At 58.9% G+C, this 20,653-nt stretch overlaps 1 protein-coding gene and 1 pseudogene across 8 annotated transcripts; one reads left to right on the forward strand and one right to left on the reverse strand.

Moving 5' to 3' along the window:
* Positions 1-2,292: 2,292 nt before the first annotated feature.
* Positions 2,293-13,971, forward strand: LOC115409367 (phosphatidylinositol 4-kinase beta-like; annotated as a pseudogene).
* Positions 13,972-14,166: 195 nt separating this feature from the next.
* mindy1 (MINDY lysine 48 deubiquitinase 1) lies at positions 14,167-20,326 on the reverse strand. 8 transcript variants are annotated; one of them, XM_030121338.1, is made up of 13 exons: positions 20,124-20,316; positions 18,579-19,009; positions 18,380-18,481; positions 17,964-18,244; positions 17,793-17,850; positions 17,558-17,622; positions 17,333-17,491; positions 16,940-17,042; positions 16,535-16,677; positions 15,129-15,289; positions 15,024-15,042; positions 14,819-14,965; positions 14,167-14,724 (listed from the first exon to the last, which is right to left on the reverse strand). In XM_030121338.1, exons 2-13 carry the CDS (start codon positions 18,826-18,828, stop codon positions 14,659-14,661), a joined length of 1,554 nt encoding a protein of 517 aa, XP_029977198.1. In that variant the 5' UTR covers positions 18,829-19,009; positions 20,124-20,316; the 3' UTR covers positions 14,167-14,658. The 8 variants fall into 8 exon arrangements, with proteins under 8 accessions (XP_029977198.1, XP_029977201.1, XP_029977199.1 ...); XM_030121341.1 differs by lacking the exon at positions 15,024-15,042 and having other exon boundaries at positions 15,110-15,289; positions 17,964-18,146; positions 18,177-18,196; positions 20,124-20,297; XM_030121339.1 differs by lacking the exon at positions 15,024-15,042 and having other exon boundaries at positions 15,110-15,289; positions 17,964-18,146; positions 18,177-18,244; positions 20,124-20,297.
* Between the last annotated feature and the right edge of the window lie 327 nt (positions 20,327-20,653).

A 20,653-nucleotide genomic window follows, 5' to 3' on the forward strand; every position in this document is an offset into this window, starting at 1 on the left:
CAGCCCCGCCCCCTTTTCATGCTAGCTCAGAGCTACAGCCCCGCCCCCTTTTCATGCTAGCTCAGAGCTACAGCCCCACTAGTTTCAACCACCTGGTTCTCAAAGCCTGGAAATGTTTGTGGAACCGGAACGGTGAACCTCCGGGGCGCCGCCGGGCCCTGATGGTCGGGGTTTGCGTCAAACGGACGGCGTCCTTAGGAGTCATATGACCAAGACTTGAGTTCAGGAAGACCAGATGTCTGCAGGGAGGGTGGGACAGGGAGCAGGTTGGACCTGGTTCTTGGTGGTTTTGTGGTTCTGTTTGTTGGTTCTGAATTCATGTAGACCTGGTCTTCCTGAATGGGCTTGATTCGGACTGAAGGGTTTCTGCTCTCTGGACTTTGGTCCTGGTTGGTTCTTGATCGGGGTTCTGGTCCCAGACTGGTTTGCTTTACCACAGTTGACACCTGTTGTGGTCTTGATTCAGGACTTGATTCTCTTCTGTTGAAGTAGCAGAGTTCTGTTTGAAGTGGTCTAACCAGTGAAGTCTGTCCAGAGGTTTAGTCAGAGGAACCAGAACTCGTCTGGAACCAGGGTCCAGACTTAAAGGAGCCAGCGGGTTTTGTGGAACCAGGGTCTGGAGTGGAGTCGTGGTTCTGGATGGATCCACATCGCGCCAGCGGCGATCTGGACAGCAGGTCTTGAAGGAAGCCTGATTAGGCTTCTCTACTGAGAAAAGTCAAACCTGGACCCTTCAGGACCCTTCAGGACCCTTCAGGACCCTTCAGGAGCCTTCAGAACCAGTCCAGTCAGAAGGAGCAGAACCCAAACAGACACACAGTCCTCGTTTTGCTCCACCTCAGTCCTGTTCTCGGCACCATTTGTTCTGGTTCAGCCTGGTCTGGCCTGGTCCGGCCCAGTTGGACCCGGTCCGGCCCAGTTGGACCCAGTCCGGCCCAGTTGGACCCAGTCCGGCCCAGTTGGGCCGGTGGGAGTCGTTCACTGTGTTGCTCAAAGGAACTAAGGAGAAACGGGTCAGATAATGGGAGGACGGGGATTGGGGCGGCGGCGCCGACGCTCAGGGATCAGACTCGGCGCGCTCTGATGTCACTTCCTGTCCTTGATTGGCCGGAACGTGTCTGTTCTTTACTTTCCTTCATGTTTTTTGTGACTTTAAGCGTCGTTTCCGTCGCCTTCAGTCCGGACGGCGTCGGAGCCGAGGCGGCGGCGCCGGCGCCGGCCGGACCACGTGACCAGATGACGAGGCGTTGATCTGCTGGTCGGAACGTCCTGAGCGGTCTGACAGGAACTCTGGGTAATTTGTGGTTCTCTGCTGTACAGCTCCTGCTCTCCTGCATGGTTCCCCGTGGCTCCGCCTCCTTCTGGGACGCCGCTGTTTTCGTCTTGTTGTTTGTTTTTGCACTTTACTGCCGGAGCTCGCTGGACGGCGGCGGCTCGTCCTGACCGTCCCGTCGATTCTGAAAGAGTGAAAATCAGTGAACTGCACCTTTAATTTACCGTCGGCTCAGTTTGTTTGTTTGTTTGTTTGTTTGTTTGTTGTGGAGAACCAGAGGAGTGACGACGGTCCGAGTCCAGAACATTGATGTGAATCTATTTTCCTACGTTGATGGAATAAAAGACGTGATGTTCACTCCGCCCTCTCTCGACTCTTCCTGAGATTCTCTTTATCGGGGTCCGGGGTCCGGGGCCCGGGGCCCGGGGTCCGGGGTCCGGGGTCCGGGGTCCGGTTCCGGGTTCCTACACACTTCACACTGACATGAAATATTGAAACGCTGCAGTTTTTGTAAAAGCATTTCCAGTGGGATCCATGTTGGACCTGGTCTTCGGGTTCTGCCTGGTTCTGTTCCTGAAGTCCTGCAGACCCGGTTCCGGTGGGCGGATGGAAGCCTCCATCTGGCGCGTCGCTCTCAGTGAAACGCTCCAGTTCTGTGTTTCATGAACCTGCTGATTAAAACCAGTTTCCGGCTGAAGCTGCAGCCTCCGGTCCATCCGGTCCCTGCTGATCCAGGACGGGACTGGTTCCGGTCCAGAACTCCGGTTCTCCACCTGCACCTCCTCTTTCTTTGCTCTTTCTTTTTATTATGGTGCGATTCTTCTTGTTTGCATCCTCCTGGCAGAACGTGACCATCACAACTCTACGTCACCACGACGCCGGAAGTGCGTCACTGGTCTCTCTTCAGAGTAAAGGCGGCCGCTCCCGCGGGGCCGCGGCGGCGTCTGGCGGGTGAAGGGTGGTGCTTTTACTGTGAAAGTTCCACAGGAAGTAGAATCTCCTCAATGTCCGACGTTTGACGGAAGTTGCGTCACTGCTGCTTTAACGGAGGCACGAGCCGAGCCGAGGCCGTACGACCAGAACCACAACCAGGACCGGGACCGGGACCAGCTCCCACACCGAGCCCGCCTCTGAACCCGGACCGAGGCGGCTCCGGGCCCCGGTACGTCTGTATCTGCTGCTCTCCCGGTTTCCTCCGGTTGTTCTGGTTCGAATCGCCCCTCGGTCCGGTCCGGTCCGGTTAGCTGTTAGCCGTTAGCCGTTAGCATCAGGGCGTCCGCCGTGTTCCGGTGCTGAAGGTCCGGACTGTGGGCCTGCAGCGGCCCGGCTCTCCTCCTCCGTCCTCCGGTTTGTTTTCATCAGGAGGGAGCGGCCCTGCCCCCCCCCCCCCCCCTCCCCCGTCCTCCTCCTCCTCCTCTCCTCCTCCTCCTCCTCATCCTCCTTCTCATCCTCTTCCTCCTCTCCTCCTCCTCTTCCTCATCCTCCTTCTCATCCTCTTCCTCCTCCTCTCCTTCCTCTTCCTCCTCCTCCTCCTCCTCCTCTCCTTCCTCCTCCTCTCCTTCCTCTTCCTCCTCTTCCTCCTCTTCCTCCTCCTCTTCCACCACCTCTTCCTCCTCCTCCTCCTCCTCCTCTCCTTCCTCCTCCTCTCCTTCCTCCTCTCCTTCCTCTTCCTCCTCTTCCTCCTCTTCCTCCTCCTCTTCCACCACCTCTTCCTCTTCCTCCTCCTCCTCCTCTTCCACCACCTCTTCCTCCTCCTCCTCATCCTCCTCCTCTTCCTCCTCCTCCTCCTCCTCATCCTCCTTCTCATCCTCTTCCTCCTCTCCTTCCTCCTCTCCTCCTCCTCTTCCTCCTCTCCTTCCTCCTCTCCTCCTCCTCTTCCTCCTCTCTTTCCTCCTCCTCCTCCTCCTCCTCCTCCTCATCCTCCTTCCTCCTCCTCTTCCTCCTCCTCCTCCTCTTCCTCCTCTCCTTCCTCCTCCTCTTCCTCCTCCTCCTCCTCTTCCTCCTCTCCTTCCTCCTCCTCATCCACCTCCTCCTCCTCCTCCTCCTCCTCTTCCTCCTCTCCTCCTCCTCCTCCTCCTCATCCTCCTTCTCATCCTCTTCCTCCTCCTCCTCCTCTTCCTCCTCTCCTCCTCCTCCTCCTCTTCCACCACCTCCTCATCCTCCTCCTCTTCCTCCTCCTCCTCCTCTTCCTCCTCTCCTTCCTCCTCCTCATCCTCCTGCTCTGAGGCCATTCCTCATCAGTGTTCAGATACAGCATCTCTGTGTTGTTGTTACTCTATCTCCATGGTAACTGTTGATCTATAACCTCTTTCCATGGTAACCGCTGCTCCATCGTCGGTCTCCATGGTAACCGCTGCTCCTCCATCTCCAGCTGTTCGGCGGGGGTGGGGCGGGGGGGGGGGATCATCCTGGGTGGACCCGGGGTTCAAGACCTGGCACCACAGGGACCTGAACCACGACAGCCAGATGAAGACCCTGGAGAGGAGGTGTCCCAGATCCTGGGGGGGGGGGGGGGGGGTAGAGTGTGTGAGGACCTTGTTTCCTGGTTTCTCCAGAGCCTTCAGCACCATCAGGCCTGTGCTGCTGAGGGACCAGCTGGTCCAGACAGGACCGGACTATGTGGCCCCCAGGGAACTGTCCCCGCCCCTCCTCTTTACCGTCTCCACTGCAGACCCCCCCCCCCCCCCCCCCCCACACACACACACACACACACACACACACTGTGGACTGTCCTACAGAGGTTCTCCGTCTCTCTGCTGACGGAGACGAGGAGCATCCAGGGCGTCCTGGACGGGGTCCTGCTGGACTGCCTACACCCAGGACCTGGTGGACTTCAGTAGATCCAGACCCTCAGTCTCACCAGGGGACGTCCAGAGTCCAGAGACGACCCGGGACTGTGGACTCCTAGAGGTACCTGGTGTTCAGGACACCTGTGCTGGACCGGACTGTATGAGTCCCCCATGTTCACCCGGACTCCGAGCTGAGACCAGAGAGGACAGTCAGCGGTGTGTGTGTTGCCATGGAGACCAGCTGCTCTCAGCGGTGTGTGTTGCCATGGAGACCAGCTGCTCTCAGCGGTGTGTGTGTTGCCATGGAGACCAGCTGCTCTCAGCGGTGTGTGTTGCCATGGAGACCAGCTGCTCTCAGCGGTGTGTGTTGCCATGGAGACCAGCTGCTCTCAGCGGTGTGTGTGTTGCCATGGAGACCAGCTGCTCTCAGCGGTGTGTGTTGCCATGGAGACCAGCTGCTCTCAGCGGTGTGTGTTGCCATGGAGACCAGCTGCTCTCAGCGGTGTGTGTTGCCATGGAGACCAGCTGCTCTCAGCAGCCATGACAGTGACTCAGTGTGTTTGGTTGAAGAACTGTGGCTCCTCCAGAACCCAGAGGTGAAACAGAACAGTCTTTTCTTCCACTGAGCGTCAGAGGCCGTTCATGGATTCATCCTGAGGCTTCCTGTCTGTAGGATCATCCATTCATCCGTTCATCAGGTTGGACAGGTGTGTGAAGGTGTGGACTGAGGAGGAACTCTGTAAAGCTGTGCAGCAGAGGCAGAACGTTCTGCTGCCTCTGCAGAGAACCGCTGGAGCAGAACCTGGATGGACAAGAGGACTGGTCCAGACGTCTGCTGTGGACACCAGAGAGACACTCTGCTTTGGTCTGAATGGACAGTCTGTCCAACTCACTCCTGTCAGAAACTCCAGAATCAGCTGATAGTCTCTCCTCCAGAGCTCAGGTCAGGTTCAGTAAAAGAAATGAGGTTTTCACACCTGGACAGAGGACGGACATCTGGACAGAGGACAGGACATCTGGACAGAGGACAGGACATCTGGACAGAGGACAGGACATCTGGACAGAGGACAGGACATCTGGACAGAGGACGGACACCTGGACAGAGGACAGGACATCTGGACAGAGGACGGACATCTGGACAGAGGACGGACATCTGGACAGAGGACGGACACCTGGACAGAGGACAGGACACCTGGACAGAGGACGGACACCTGGACAGAGGACGGACATCTGGACAGAGGACGGACACCTGGACAGAGGACGGACATCTGGACAGAGGACAGGACATCTGGACAGAGGACGGACACCTGGACAGAGGACAGGACACCTGGACAGAGGACGGACACCTGGACAGAGGACAGGACATCTGGACAGAGGACGGACACCTGGACAGAGGACGGACATCTGGACAGAGGACAGGACACCTGGACAGAGGACAGGACACCTGGACAGAGGACGGACACCTGGACAGAGGACGGACACCTGGACAGAGGACAGGACACCTGGACAGAGGAGGGACATGTCAACGTTTTGATACAGTGAAGACATCAGCTGAGGACTGGTGACTCTCCTGATGCTCTGCTGTAATTCGACTCCTGGATCCTCAGCTTCAGCACCAGCTGTGTCGTCCAGCTGCCGTCCGGAGGAGGTTCTGGTCTCTGTTCAGGTTCTGGAGGCTCGGTTCTGATTGAAGGATGGTGGAACCTCTGCTGTCTTCCGTCTCTAAGCTGTTTGTTGTTGTTGTTGTTGTTGTTGTTGTCTGTCTGTCCACATGTTTGTTCCAGCAGCAGCACCGCCGTCCCGCTGCGTCCTGCGTCCTGCTGGACGGACGGGGGACGTTCCTCCTCACCAGGCTGGTGTCTTCGTCTGTCTTCTGTCTTCCAGGCTTCCTCCATCATGGCCGACACAGAGGTGTCCTTGTCCCCGGCTCTGCCCCCGCTCCATCTTAGCCCCGCCCACTCTGCCCACCCGCCCCCTTGGCCGCCTCCTCGTCCCCCACCACCTTCTCCTGCCCCTCCTCCCCCTCCAGCGCCTCCTCCTCCTCCTCCTCCTCCTCCTCCTGCTCTGAGAGCTCTTCAGACTGCCCCCACCACCCCCACCCCCACCACCCCCACCCACCCCCACCACCACCACCCGCGGCCTCAGCTGCCCCCGCCCCCGCCCCCCCCTGACGAGCAGCCGTCCTCCCCCAGCGCCAGCCCCCGCAGCTCCAGCCCCAGCGGCAGCATCGGCAGCACCGGCAGCATCGCCAGCAGCAGCGCCAGCGAGGGGGGGGGCGGCCCCCGGGGGCCCAGCCCCCCGCTGGGCGTCATCTCGGAGGACGCCATGGAGGTGGACCTGGCTGCCGATCAAGGTACCGCTGTGGGGCAGCATGTCTGCTCGGTCCGGGTCCCCCTGGGCTGACTGGACCGGTTCTGATTGAACCATGAACCCCCCTGAGACAAGAGGGATTTAGTGCCGGGGGTCTGAGGGGTCGGGGGGGGTCTGAGGGGGTCTGGGGGGGTCTGAGGGGGTCTGAGAGGGTTGGGAGTCTGAGGGGGTCGGGGGGGTCTGAGGGTCAGTATTTAAAATCAGAGCCGCTAGCTCAATGCTAACTATTAATGGAAACGCCATTGACATGCTAACGGAATTAGCATCTGCGTTGAAACTTCAAACAAACGGCCAGACTCACAAGTATCAGTTTCCCCCCCATCCTGAACATCAGCTAAGTATACTCGAGTACTGACAGGCAGGTATTTTATTTTTAAAATGAAGCTCAGAAAAAGCAGCAGCAGCCGCGCTGCTCAGTCTTCTTCTCTGACTGCTGCAGGCTGACTCTCTGTCCAGCTCACTAGCTCCCCCTAACCGGGTCTTGGTGGGTCCTCTGGGTCCGGTCTGACCCTGCTGTCTGTCCTTGCAGTGATCGACCCAGAGGTGGCGCTGAAGGCGTGTCAGGAGGTTCTTCTCAAAGTCAAACTGCTCGACAACAAGCCGCCGAGCGGCGCCGCGGCTCAGTGGGGGGCCGGCCCGGACGCCGGCGCCATCAGAGAGGAGGACGAGGGGGACGGGAACCACGGCGGTGGCCCGTCCCGGCCCGCTCCCCGGCCGGAGTCCTCGCCCTCGCCTTCGCCCTCGCCGTCCTCCGCGTCCAAACAGTCGTGGCTGCTGCGCCTGTTTGAGTCCAAACTGTTCGACGTCTCCATGGCGATATCCTACCTGTACAAGTCCAAGGAGCCCGGCGTGCAGGCCTACATCGGGAACCGCCTCTTCAGCTTCCCCGACGGCGAGGTGGACTTCTACCTGCCGCAGCTCCTCAACATGTACGTGCACATGGACGCCGAGGTGGGCGACGCCATCACTCCCTACCTGGTGAGTCCCGCTCGACCCGCCGCCGCACGACACCACGACCTTCTGACGACCTTCTGATGACCTCACCACGACCTTCTGATGACTTCCTGACGACCCCCTGACGGCCTTCTGATGACCTTGGACAAACTCCTGATGACCTCCTGATGACCTTCTGACGGCCTTCTGATAACCTTCTGATGACTTCCTGACGACCCCCTGACGGCCTTCGGACGACCTTCTGATGACCTTGGACAAACTCCTGATGACCTCCCAACAAACTTCTGTTGTCCTCTGGACGAACTCCCGACGACCTCTGGATGACCTCCAGACGACCTCCCAACAACTTTCTGACCTTCTGATGACCTCGTGTGTGGTCAGCAGTGGTGGGTGTGGCCTGCCGTGAATGTGGCCTGCAGTGGGTGTGGTCTGGAGGGTGTGTTCTGCAGTGGGTGTGGCCTGCAGTGGGTGTGTTCTGCAGTGGGTGTGGCTTGCAGTGGGTGTGTTCTGCAGTGGGTGTGGCCTGTAGTGGGTGTGGTCTGACGTAGCGCCTGCCCTCAGCTCCACCGCTGCAGGAGCAGCATCGCCTTCTCGCTGCGCTGCGCCTGGCTGCTGGGCGCCTACTCCTCCGACATGCACATCTCCACGCAGCGCCACTCCCGCGGCGCCCGGCTGAGGAAGCTCATCCTGTCCGACGGCCTGGCGTCCCCCCGCCCCTCCGTCCCCGACGGCCCGCCGTCCTCTCCGTCCCGCCGGCGCGGCCACCGCCGGCGCCACAGCGGCGCCGCGGAGGCCGGCCCCGCCCCCGGCGCCGCCCCCGCCGAGCCCGGGGAGTCTGCGTCCCCGTCCAGGAGGACCCACCAGAGGTCCAAATCCGACGCCGCCACGGCGAGCGGCGGGTCCGGCGCCGGCCTCCGACGCTCCGGGAGCAACCCGAAGGTGGAGGCGGTCCCCGAGGAGGTGAGTCCAGGCTCCGCCCACGCTCCGCCCGGCGCCGGGCGTGTCTCAGGGTGGTGTTCTGCGTGCGCCCGCAGCCGGACCGCCTCCGCCCCCAGAGGGACTTCGTCAAGTCGCTGCTCGCCATCGGGCGGCGCCTGGCCACGCTGCCCACCAAGGAGCAGAAGACGCAGCGCCTGGTCTCCGAGCTGGCGCTGCTCAACCACAAGCTGCCGGCGCGAGTCTGGCTGCCCACCGCCCGGCGCCAGCACCACGTCTGCAGGGTGCCGCACAGCCAGGCCGTCGTGCTCAACTCCAAGGACAAGGTGCGGGGGGGGGCTGGTCTCAGATCAGCTGGAACGCCTGCCTCCCCTGAAAGGTGAGCTAAACCCCGCCCCCCTCCAGGCGCCGTACATCATCTACGTGGAGGTTCTGGAGTGCGACAGCTTCGAGACGTCTCCGGTTCCTGCCCGGATCCCGGAGACCAGGATTCGCACGGCTCGCTCCGCCGAGAACCTGGACTGTGGCGCCGTGGCTAACGCTAATGCTAACGGTAATGCTAACGGCGGCGGCGGCATGACGGCGGAGCAGCGAGCCGGAAGTTTCTCCACCGTCCCAAACTACGACAACGACGACGAGGCCTGGGCCACCGACGACCTGGGACAGCTGCAGGTGGAGGTGAGGCGCCGCCGCCGCCGCCGCCGCCGCCGCGAGCCGCTCAGAGACAGACGGTGGTGTGTGTGTGTGTGTGTGTGTGTGTGTGTGTGTGTGTGTGTGTGTGCGCTCCAGGCCGAGGCTCAGACCAGCAGCAGTGATAACATCAGCCAGTTCTCGGTGGACAGCAGCACCAGCCTGGACAGCAGGGAGCCCGTCTTCATCGCCGCCGGAGACATCAGGTAAGCGTGACCTCCGGCAGAGCCTGGGGAGCCGGCCGCCGGTTTGAATCCCGTCCCGTGTTCCAGGCGCCGCCTGTCGGAGAGCCTGGCGCACACCCCCACCGCCTTCAGGAGGGACCCCGAGGACCCGTCCGCCGTCGCCCTCAAGGAGCCCTGGGAGGAGAAGGTCAGGTGGGTGTGGCCGAGCCGGGGCCCCGCCCCCATCCGCGGGGACGCCGTCGCCACGGTAACCGTCTCTGTGCCCAGGCGGATCCGGGAGACGTCTCCCTACGGCCACCTGTCCAACTGGAGGCTGCTGTCCGTCATCGTCAAGTGTGGAGACGACCTGCGGCAGGAGCTGCTGGCCTACCAGGTGCTGCGGCAGCTGCAGGTAGGGGGGGGCTGCCACGGTGGGGGGGGGGGGGCGGGGCACTGCCACTGCCACTGCCACTGCCACAGTGTAACGACCACGGAGGTCCCTACATGTTCCACCCAGCAGGGGTGATAATGTCCTGTGCTGTCGTCTTCATATGCTGGACTCGGGTCACTGTGGCTGTTTAATCTGGGGAACGGTTTTGTGATTGGAAACCGTGTCCGTCGTAATTATCAGGACATTGGTACCGGGGGCGGGGCTTGGTTTATTTAAGGAAGGCAGCGCACCTGCTGCGGGAGGAGAGTGACGTCACACGCCGTCCTGGAGCTCACCTGCCGGAGGAGCGAGGCCGTGGACGTTTTCCAGGGTGGATCTGCACCAGTGTGGAAATAACTTGCGGTTTTGGGATCTACTGGATTAAACCGACTTCCATCCACGGAGCCACCGGGCTGGAGAGGAGGAGCCTTGGCGACCTGCGGACTTAGAAGTGAACCGGGTGTGAGTAACCCACAACACCGGCCTCCCAGTCGGTCGCCTACAGGGACGTGCGCCTCGAACTGTGGGGGGATCGTAGGGCTATAAAGGACAGGACTTTCTTGAGCCCTTTCTGTTTATTTTCTGGACTTCCCGCGTTGCGCGGCGTTTTCGGTTTTGACTTATTAGGAGGAGCGCCCGAGTGGCGGGTTGCTGGTGTCCTGCTGGGAGGGGTTTTTGCCAGAATAAATGTGGGTTTCTGAAGTTTGTCATCTGCCAGTTAATCACCCCTGCTGGTTGGTGTTTCCCGCCCGTGACCTCTTTATGCGTGTGGCAAGATCGTCCTGGAAACGACGGGCGAATTGTTACAACGGGGGGAGTTGCCACTGCCACGGGGGGGGGGGCTGCCATTGCCACTGCCATGGGGGGGGCTGCCATTGCCACTGCCACGGGGGGGGCTGCCATTGCCACTGCCACGGGGGGGGCTGCCATTGCCACCGGGGGAGGGGGGAGGCTGCCGCTGCCACTGGGGGGGGAGCTGCACCTGCCACGGGGGGGGGGGGGCGGGGCGGTGGCGGTGGATGTGTTGCTTCATGAAGTCTGGCTGATGTCCTGCTGTGTCCTCCATCTGTCCCCTGTCCCCTGTCCTCTGTCCCCTGTCCGTCCTCAGTCCATCTGGCAGCAGGAGCGGGTTCCTCTGTGGATCAAGCCGTACGAGATCCTGGTCATGTCCTCGGACAGCGGGATGATCGAACCCGTCCTCAACGCCGTGTCTCTGCACCAGGTAGGCGTTGCCGGGCGGCGCCATCCTTGACGGCGCCATCCTTGACGGCGCCGGCGTTGACGGCGTGTTTGCGTCTCAGGTGAGGAAGCAGAGCCAGCTGGCGCTGCTGGACTACTTCCTGCAGGAACACGGCGGCTTCACCTCCGAGGAGTTCCTGACGGCGCAGAGGAACTTCGTCCAGAGCTGCGCCGGATACAGCCTGATCTGCTACCTGCTGCAGGTCAAGGACCGGTGAGACGGGGACGGGGGGGCGGGGGGGCGGGGGGACGGGCGTGCTGAGACAGAATGCGTCCCCCTCAGGCACAACGGGAACATCCTGCTGGACGCAGATGGACACATCATCCACATCGACTTCGGCTTCATCCTGTCCAGCTCGCCGCGGAACCTCGGCTTCGAGACGTCCGCCTTCAAGCTGACCTCCGAGTTCGTGGACGTGAGTCCCTGTCTGTCCCCCGCCCCGCTGTCTGTCCCCCGTCTGCCTGCCTCACGCGCCGTCTGTCCCCAGGTGATGGGGGGTCTGGACGGAGACATGTTCGTCTACTATAAGATGTTGATTCTTCAGGGTCTCATCGCCGCCAGGAAGCACATGGAGAAGGTTCTGCAGACGGTGGAGATCATGCAGCAAGGTGGAGCCCCGCCCCCTCCCCGTCCCCGCCCCTCCCCCTCTGATCCCGCTGACGTCCCGGTTGTGTCTCCAGGTTCTCAGCTGGCCTGCTTCCAGGGCTCGGGGACCATCCGGACCCTGAAGGACCGGTTCCACATGTCCCTGACGGAGGAGCAGCTGCAGCTGCGGGTGGAGCAGCTGGTGGACGGCTCCATCCGCTCCCTGACCACCAAGCTGTACGACTCCTTCCAGTACGTCACCAACGGCATCATGTGAGACCCCCACCCAGAACCCGGGACCTCCACCCAGACCTCCACCTGGACCCCCACCCAGAACCCAGGACCTCCACCCGGACCCCCACCCGGACCCCCACCCAGAACCCGGGACCTCCACCTGGAACCCAGGACCTCCACCCAGATCCCCACCCAGAACCTCCACCCAGAATCCTGGACCTCCACCCAGACCTCCACCTGGACCCCCACCCGGAACCCCACCCAGACCTCCACCTGGATCACCACCTGGACCCCCACCTTGACCTCCACCCGGACCCCCACCCCCACCCAGACCTCCATCCGAGACCACCCCTGACCACCGCCCGAGACCTCCACCCAGAGCCCCACCCGCACCAGGTCTACCGGATCAGATCTAGATTTGAGCGACCTTCTGCCAGACTGAACTCAGCGGAACCTGAAGCACCAGAACCAGAACCAGAACCAGAACCAGAACCAGAGCTGACGCTTTTATTTTTTTAATGAACTCAGAAGAAGTTCTGGATCTGTCAGACCAGGAAGTATCGGGTTTATTTTACCATGTAAAAGTTTCTGTCTCCGGCGGGTTGTCACGGCAACGCAGGGACGACGACAAGCACAACGTCAGGAGACGAAGACCAGGGTCCTTCGGGGTTCCTGCGGGACTCGAGGGACGACTCGTCTTTCTGCCGTTTGCTTCCATTGGACTGAATTCTGCTTCGTCTGCTAGCGCTAATGCTAACAGCTCCCGTCGCTGTCCACTTTGAGCCAAAATGGCCGCCCCGCTGTGGTCACGTGACTGTTCTCCACACCCCCTCTCCTGATTCTCGGCTACATTCCTGCAGCAGCACCAGCCAATCAGCTGACGCCAGGTGTCTGGAAGACGTGGACTGTAGGAGGACCGGTCAGTCAAGGTTCTGGATCCCGATCCACCAGAACAGGTGAAGAGGGAAGTTGGGTTTCAGCTCAGCGTTTGACGGGAGAACCGCACGATTCATATTTATTTAGAAGTAAAACTGCATGTTAGCTTAGCATGAAAAAGCTAACTGCAGGTGACATGCTAGCTTCTCCTGCTCTTCAAACTCGTATTTACACTAAAATCTGAAGTTCTATTTCAGAGTCATCATGCTAAGGCTAGCAGCTAACAGTAATCTGTTCCTGAAGTTCTATTTCAGTTCTCATGCTAATGCTAGCAGCTAACAGTCGTCTTCGGTTCATACATGTAGATATTTGTACAGTCTTTGCACTGTAGCTTCTGCTAGTTGTGTATTTAGCATAATGCTAAATATTTTTTCTGTCATGTTGAAACTTTCCATTGAAATTACTGTGTAATCTCTAAAAAGAACTATTTTTAAAATCCGTTAAGGTCATAGTGAGTTACACGACGAACCGCCCATCGCGTCTCCGTCAGGCTAACAGCTACAGAAATGTTTTTTTTAATGTAACTTGGGAATTTTCTCGACTCATTTAAAGTTTGAACTAATAATTAATTTTTACCACTTTATTAAATGAGCTGAGTCATGCTAACTGTTAACAACTGCTGCTTTTCATATTTATTTTTTAATCTTTAATTTTTGTTGAATTGTAACGTTTTTTTTGTGCAGTAGAAATGATTCCCACCTGTTGACGAACGTTTCTGTGCTAGTTGGCTAAAAATATCACTGCAGCTAGAGACGCTAATAAAGGTCTCAGCCGCTTCCTTTGTGATGTCTGTGTTAGCTGTTAGCACGACGGCCATAAATGGTCACAAACTCGCCAGAAGTTGAGGTGATGCTAACGAGCTAATACTGTATTAAACGACACGCCGCGCTGGAATACAGCTGCAGTTTGTCGATGTCACATGCTAATGCTAGTGCCTATACGTTTACAAAGGTGAAGCACAGAATTGATAAGTTAGCACGCTAGCCGTTAGCGTGCTGCTTCCTGTTGGGCTGTGACAAAGCTTTGGGGCCTTGAGGAAAACGGATCAATGCAACTGGACGGACGCCGCGTTCCGACTGCTGAAGTGCTTTTAACGGTGCGTGACGGCGTTGGCTAGCACCGCCGAAGGCCGCGTGAAGGTGTTAACTAGCACCGCCTGGCTAGCGCCGCCGAAAGCCGCGTGAAGGCGTTAACTAGCACCGCCTGGCTAGCACCGCCGAAGGCCGCGTGACAACATTGGCTAGCACCGCCACCTTGTTTCTTCCTCTGAAGTGTTTATTTCCTGTGAATCTGCTCCTCCTTTTATTTTGAAAGGAACTTTGACACTTCAATAAAAACTTTGTTTTTGGATCAAACTTTCTGCTGAATGAAGATTTTTCTTAAAAAGACTGAAAATTCAACTGCGAACCAGAACCCCCCCCGCCACACCAGCCCCCCCAGAACCCCACCTGTTGGTACCAACAGAGACAGAAAGACTGAATGACTCATTTGAATCATTAACATTTATTAATCAAAGCCCCGCCCCCCGCTCTGCCCCGCCCCCCGCTCTGCCCCGCCCCCCCCCCCGCTGCTCCTCAGTCCTGGACTAACAAGCCGGATCTTTCCGGGTCACTTCAGCATTAAGTCAGACCGGGATTTCGCAGACCCACACATCCTGGATCTGGACCGTCTGCTGGTCTACGGTGACGGACGCTGATCTGCAGGATTCTCATTGGTCCAGAGATGCTGCTAGCTCCGCCCCTTTGTGAACACTCAAAACGATGAGTACCTCAGAGTTCAGGACCAGAAATATGATGAGGGTTTTTCAGGACCAGGATCCAGATGCAGCTTTTGGAATCAAGGGTCTGGGGTCAGGACCAGGAGGATCTGGACCAGGACCAAGAGGGTCTGGACCAGAAGACCAAACTTCTCCCAGGTCGACGTGAGAAGCAGCGTTACTGCGTGTTACTGTGTGTGTGGCTGTGTGTTAGTGTGTGAGTGTGTGTGTGAGTGTGTGTGTGTGTGTGTGTGTGAGCAGGTTCAGTGTCACGCCAGTGATGAAGACGATGATGAAGGTCCTACAGCAGGACACAGTCTGAGTCTCTGTCTCTCCTCCTGCTGGGCTGTGACCCCTGACCTCTGACCTGTAGAAAAAAAAAAAAAAAAAAAAAAACGGCTCGTCTCGTCTGATTGTTGCATCCCTTGACCTTTGACCTTCAGTGTGCTGGCCGTGGTTACCTGATGTGCGGCTGGCCCCGCCCCCTGCTGCTGCTGGTACTCCTCCTGCTGCAGCTGTCGGGCCAACTCCAGGTCGCTGAGCGGCGCCGGGGCCCCGCCCCCGGCCCCGCCCCCGGCCTGCTGCAGGGACACCGCCACCAGGTAGTCCTGTGGGACACAGCGCCGCCGGTCAGTCAACACGCCACTGCGGTGGGCGGGGCCTCACCTGGTCGACCTGCCGCCGCGCACGGCGGTGGGCGGGGCCTCACCTGGTCGACCTGCCGCCGCGCACGGCGGTGGGCGGGGCCTCACCTGGTCGACCTGCCGCCGCTGCTGCTCCGGGCCGCCGGGCGGCGCCCGCTCCGCCGGGCGGCACAGCCGGAAGTCCGAGTCGCAGAAGTTCCCGTCGCCCTCCACGTTATGGAGGGACTCCCAGACCACGCCCCCCTCCTGCAGGAAGCCCTGGTCCGTCACCAGCAGGTACAGGTGGCCCTGAACGCACCGCCGTCGCCACGGCAACCACACCACAAACACCTCATCAGCTTCAGTCCATTCATTTAATGCGGAGTAGAACACACCGCCAAGCACACCGTGTGTGTGTGTGTGTGTGTGTGTGTGTGTGTGTGTGTACCTGGTGTTTGATCACGGTGCTGCAGTGTGTGTGTGTGTACCTGGTGTTTGATCATGGTGCTGCAGTGTGTGTGTGTGTGTGTGTGTGTGTCTGTGTGTGTGTACCTGGTGTTTGATCACGGTGTTGCAGTGTGTGTGTGTGTGTGTGTGTGTACCTGGTGTTTGATCACGGTGCTGCAGTGTGTGTGTGTGTGTGTGTGTGTGTACCTGGTGTTTGATCACGGTGCTGCAGTGTGTGTGTGTGTGTGTGTGTGTGTGTACCTGGTGTTTGATCACGGTGCTGCAGTGTGTGTGTGTGTGTGTGTGTGTGTGTGTGTGTGTGTGTGTACCTGGTGTTTGATCATGGTGCTGCAGTGTGTGTGTGTGTGTGTGTGTACCTGGTGTTTGATCACGGTGCTGCAGTGTGTGTGTGTGTGTGTGTGTGTACCTGGTGTTTGATCACGGTGCTGCAGTGTGTGTGTGTGTGTGTGTGTGTGTGTGTGTGTGTGTGTGTGTACCTGGTGTTTGATCACGGTGCTGCAGTGTGTGTGTGTGTGTGTGTGTACCTGGTGTTTGATCACGGTGCTGCAGTGTGTGTGTGTGTGTGTGTGTGTGTGTGTGTGTGTGTGTGTGTACCTGGTGTTTGATCACGGTGCTGCAGTGTGTGTGTGTGTGTGTGTGTGTGTGTGTGTGTGTGTGTGTGTGTGTGTGTGTGTACCTGGTGTTTGATCATGGTGCTGCAGTGTGTGTGTGTGTGTGTGTGTACCTGGTGTTTGATCACGGTGCTGCAGTGTGTGTGTGTGTGTGTGTACCTGGTGTTTGATCATGGTGCTGCAGTGTGTGTGTGTGTGTGTGTGTGTACCTGGTGTTTGATCACGGTGCTGCAGTGTGTGTGTGTGTGTGTGTGTGTACCTGGTGTTTGATCACGGTGCTGCAGTGTGTGTGTGTGTGTGTGTGTGTGTGTGTGTGTGTGTGTGTGTGTGTGTGTGTGTGTACCTGGTGTTTGATCACGGTGCTGCAGTGTGTGTGTGTGTGTGTGTGTGTGTGTGTGTGTGTGTGTGTGTGTGTACCTGGTGTTTGATCACGGTGCTGCAGTGTGTGTGTGTGTGTGTGTGTGTGTGTGTGTACCTGGTGTTTGATCATGGTGCTGAAGTGGTTGTTCCTGAAGAACACAGACAGTTCTCCCTCTCTGGCCGTCGAGTTCAGTTCACACAGTCCGTGATACGACAGCTGAGTGGCGGTGGCCTCCAGGAACTGCTCCGCCACCAGCCCTGCACACACACACACACAGACACAGACACACACACACACAGACACAGACACACACACACAGACACAGACACACACACACACACACACACAGACACACACACACACACACAGAACCTTTGATAAACAACAGAAACACGTCTGTAACTTCATCTCATCAGGCAGGCTGCTGGTCTCAGTGAGGCCCCTCCCCCTGAGGCCCCTCCCCCTGAGGCCCCTCCCCCTGAGGCCCCTCCCCCTGAGGCCCCTCCCCCCCGGTGGTACCTTCGCTGACTCGGCTGCTGTCTGCTGAGTGTTTGAAGTCGATGATTTTCTCCACCAGCTGGTTGTAGCTCAGCTTCCCCACAGCGGCCACCATCTCTGGACTCTGAACACACACACACACACACACACACACACACACACACACACACACACAAACACAAACACACACGTTTAGACTTCTATAGTTGTGAGGACACTCAATGACATCATGCATTGCCTCGCCCCTCACCCTCCTCTTCACCCTCAGAATGCTGTCAGGAAGTGAAGACCTGCTAGAATGTCCTCAGTCTGTTTAAAACTCATTCTGGTTCTTGTGTGTGTGTGTGTGTGTGTGTGTGTGTGTGTGTGTGTGTGTGTGTGTGTGTGTGTGTGTGTGTGTGTGTGTGTGTGTACCTGGGGGTCCACCAGCCAGCCGTGGTACAGTGGGATGTCCAGCAGGTCGAACACGATGCACTCCGGTGTGTACTCGAAGTGCGACACTCCGGTGAAGCGCACGTTGACGTCCAGGCCGGTGGACAGTTTAGGGAGGACCAGCATGACGTCACTCATGTTCTGGAACACAGGCAGCAGAGGTGTGTGTGTGTGTGTGTGTGTGTGTGTGTGTGTGTGTGTGTGTACCTGCTGAAAGTTCAGCTCCATGCTGTCAGTCTTCTCTCTGGGTGTAACAGACAACACACACTCCCCTACACAACACACACACGCACACACACACACACACACACACACACACACACACACACACACACACACACACACACACACACACACACACACACACACACAGTCAGCTGTCAGTGATGTCAGACACCGTTGATCATGTGACCTGTGAGGTCAGAGGTCAGGTGTGTCGTACCCAGATGAGCCATCAGGTCCTCCGTGGTCACGACCTCCGTCTGAGCAGGAAGGTTCGCCTGGAACACACACGTTCACGTTCACGTTTACGTGTGTGTGTGTGTGTGTGTGTGTGTGTGTGTGTGTGTGTGTGTGTGTGTGTGTGAGTGTGTGTGTGTGTGTGTGTGTGTACCTTCCAGCGCAGGAACAGAGTGTTCATGATGGCCAGCAGTGGACAGGGTCCGTTCTGGCTCTGGGTGATGACGGGCGTCTTCTTGTCCTTCCAGGTGATCCACTTCACCAGGTAGTAGGCCGGCTGGGGGGGCCCCGGGTCCGGGGGGGCCGGCTGGGGGGGCCCCGGGTCCGGGGGGGCCGGCTGGGGGGGCCCCGGGTCCGGGGGGGCCGGGGCCGACACCGCAGCGCCCCCTGTGGACAGGAGGACAGTCAGAGAGGGATGGAGCAGGCAGCAGCAGCCTGAACCAGAGGAGGCACACTTCAGCATGACACACACACACACACACACACACACACACACACACACACACACACACACACACACACACACACACACACACACACACACACACACACACACACACACACACACACCTGCTGTCTGCTCCTCCTTCAGCCCCCCAGCAGGGGGCGGGCAGGACGGGGAGGGCTCGTCCTCGCCCGTCTCCAGCGGGGGCGTGTCCTCCGGGTCCAGACCTGCAGAGACAGACCCGGGACAGCGGACTGCTCAGTGGGAGGGGCCTCTCTGAAGTCGAGGTGTGTGTGTGTGTGTGTGTGTGTGTGTGTGTGTCACCTGATCCTGCCCTCTGCTGCGGTTCTTCTTCTGTGGTGGCTGAGGGACTGGAGGACTCGGGGGGAGTGGGCGTGGCCTCCCGGTCCTCATCTCGGGGGACTCCGGCGCCGCCGTTGAGGCTGTGGTCCTCGGCTCGGGGGTCCGAGCCCCCCGTTGTCGTGGTTACGATGGGCTCTTTGGGCGGGTCCTTGGCGCAGAGGGGCGGAGCCTCCTCGAGGACGTCAGCCGGCGCCGAGCCGGACTCCGCCATGATGAGGCGACGGACGGCGGGACGCGGCGGCTCGACGGGACGTCCGGTCAGCACACGTCAATGAGGACATCCAACATGGCCGCCCTCCACCGCCTGCCGCAGGAATGACGCAACAAACGCACCTCTATCTGAGAGCGACCATGACGCGCTGTCCAGCGTCCTCCAGTCCGTCCAGTCAGACCTGAGCAGGGACGAGACGAGGACACCAACAGGTCATCGCCATGGAGACAAGACCACCGCCCGTGAACAACCCCAAGAACCACCGCCCGTCAACACCCCAAGAACCACCGCCCGTCAACACCCCAAGAACCACCGCCCGTCAACACCCCAAGAACCACCGCCCATCAACACCCCAAGAACCACCGCCCGTCAACACCCCAAGAACCACCGCCCGTCAACACCCCAAGAACCACCGCCCGTCAACACCCCAAGAACCACCGCCTGTCAACACCGTAAAAATCTTCACACTTGCTGTAAACACTGAATTGACTGAAGTCTGAAGAATCCTCTCTCTCTCCCAAACGCAAAGACCTGGAGGACACCCAGATACCCGACCGGGACCGGACCGGGCACCGTCACCGGACCTGGAACCACACCCGGATCCGCCACCGGGACCGGACCGGGCTCAGACACCCGGACTGAACCTCCGCGATCACGCGCCTCCCCACGCTGCTTACCGACACCGGGCGCGTGTCCACCGTCCGCGCTGTCACCAACATGCTAGCGGTTTAGCTGTTTACATTCCTGTACACAGGCCCCGCCCCGGGAACAGGCTACGTCACATCCGGTGAACTTTAAAAGGCTGCCATTAGCCTCCAGAGCTGTGAACGCAGAGCCAAAGTTGAGAAACGGTCCCGAAAAGAGAAACGGTACCGCGAACACCCGCACCGCAGGGCGCACAGAACACGCACACTGCGCACAGCGGGCGGGGGGACGCGCGGCGTCCACACAGTTAGCCTCCGTGCTAGCCTCCGTGCTAGCTCGGGCTAACAGAACATTGTGTTCACTGATGACGAAGCAAAACTCCGCGATGAAAGCGGAGGATTTCAGGAGAAACGAAGCGTCGTGTCTGAAAGAGAACATCGTCCTTCCTTCCGGTCTCCACGCCGCTCTGGACCGCGGACCGGTTCGGCTGTGAAGTCCCGTCCAAAGCACACATCCCCTCAGTATTCACTCAACTTTTCGGCAGCTTTCCGGAGTTGACATTCAGATTCCTCCCACGTTCCAGAAACACCGTGAAAACTCGACCGGACAGTGATATCAGTGAATTCTGATGATGTCGATGATTTATTTACCTCCGCTGATCCTTTTAAAGCCGTTAAAAGTGTTTAAAGTGTTCCGGTCAGCACAGCAACACGGATTTACCTCCCACATCGCCGGGTCGTTACATTTAAGCAGCCTGGCAGCCGGGGTGGGCGGAGCTCTCTCCGTTCTGGGTAATAAACAGGTGACAGTCGTCTGACTCCGCCGTCAGTGTGACGACAGCTCCGCCATACGGACGCACCTGGACGGACACCGGGTTCGATTCTGTTTGAATGCAGTGCCCGCCCTTCCGGGACGTACGGATGGACGAAGCGCTTGATTTCTGCAGTGTTCGGTTGAGGAACGAGGAAGCGGCTCGCGGTTTGTCGTGGTGTCTCTTGGCTGTGGACAGGACCGGGACGGGACCGGGACCGGGACGGTGCGCCCTGTCAGAGGACCGGACCTGGAGTCCGGTGTTTCAGGACAGCAAACCTGTGGTCTGGGCCCCCGTTAGGGGGACGCTGAGGGTCACAGGGGAGACTTTGTCCTCTTTGACGATGTTTTTATGTGATAAATATAAAAT

The sequence above is a fragment of the Salarias fasciatus genome, chromosome 22 (genome assembly GCF_902148845.1).
Source record: "Salarias fasciatus chromosome 22, fSalaFa1.1, whole genome shotgun sequence".
NCBI classification, from domain to species: Eukaryota; Metazoa; Chordata; class Actinopteri; order Blenniiformes; family Blenniidae; genus Salarias; species Salarias fasciatus.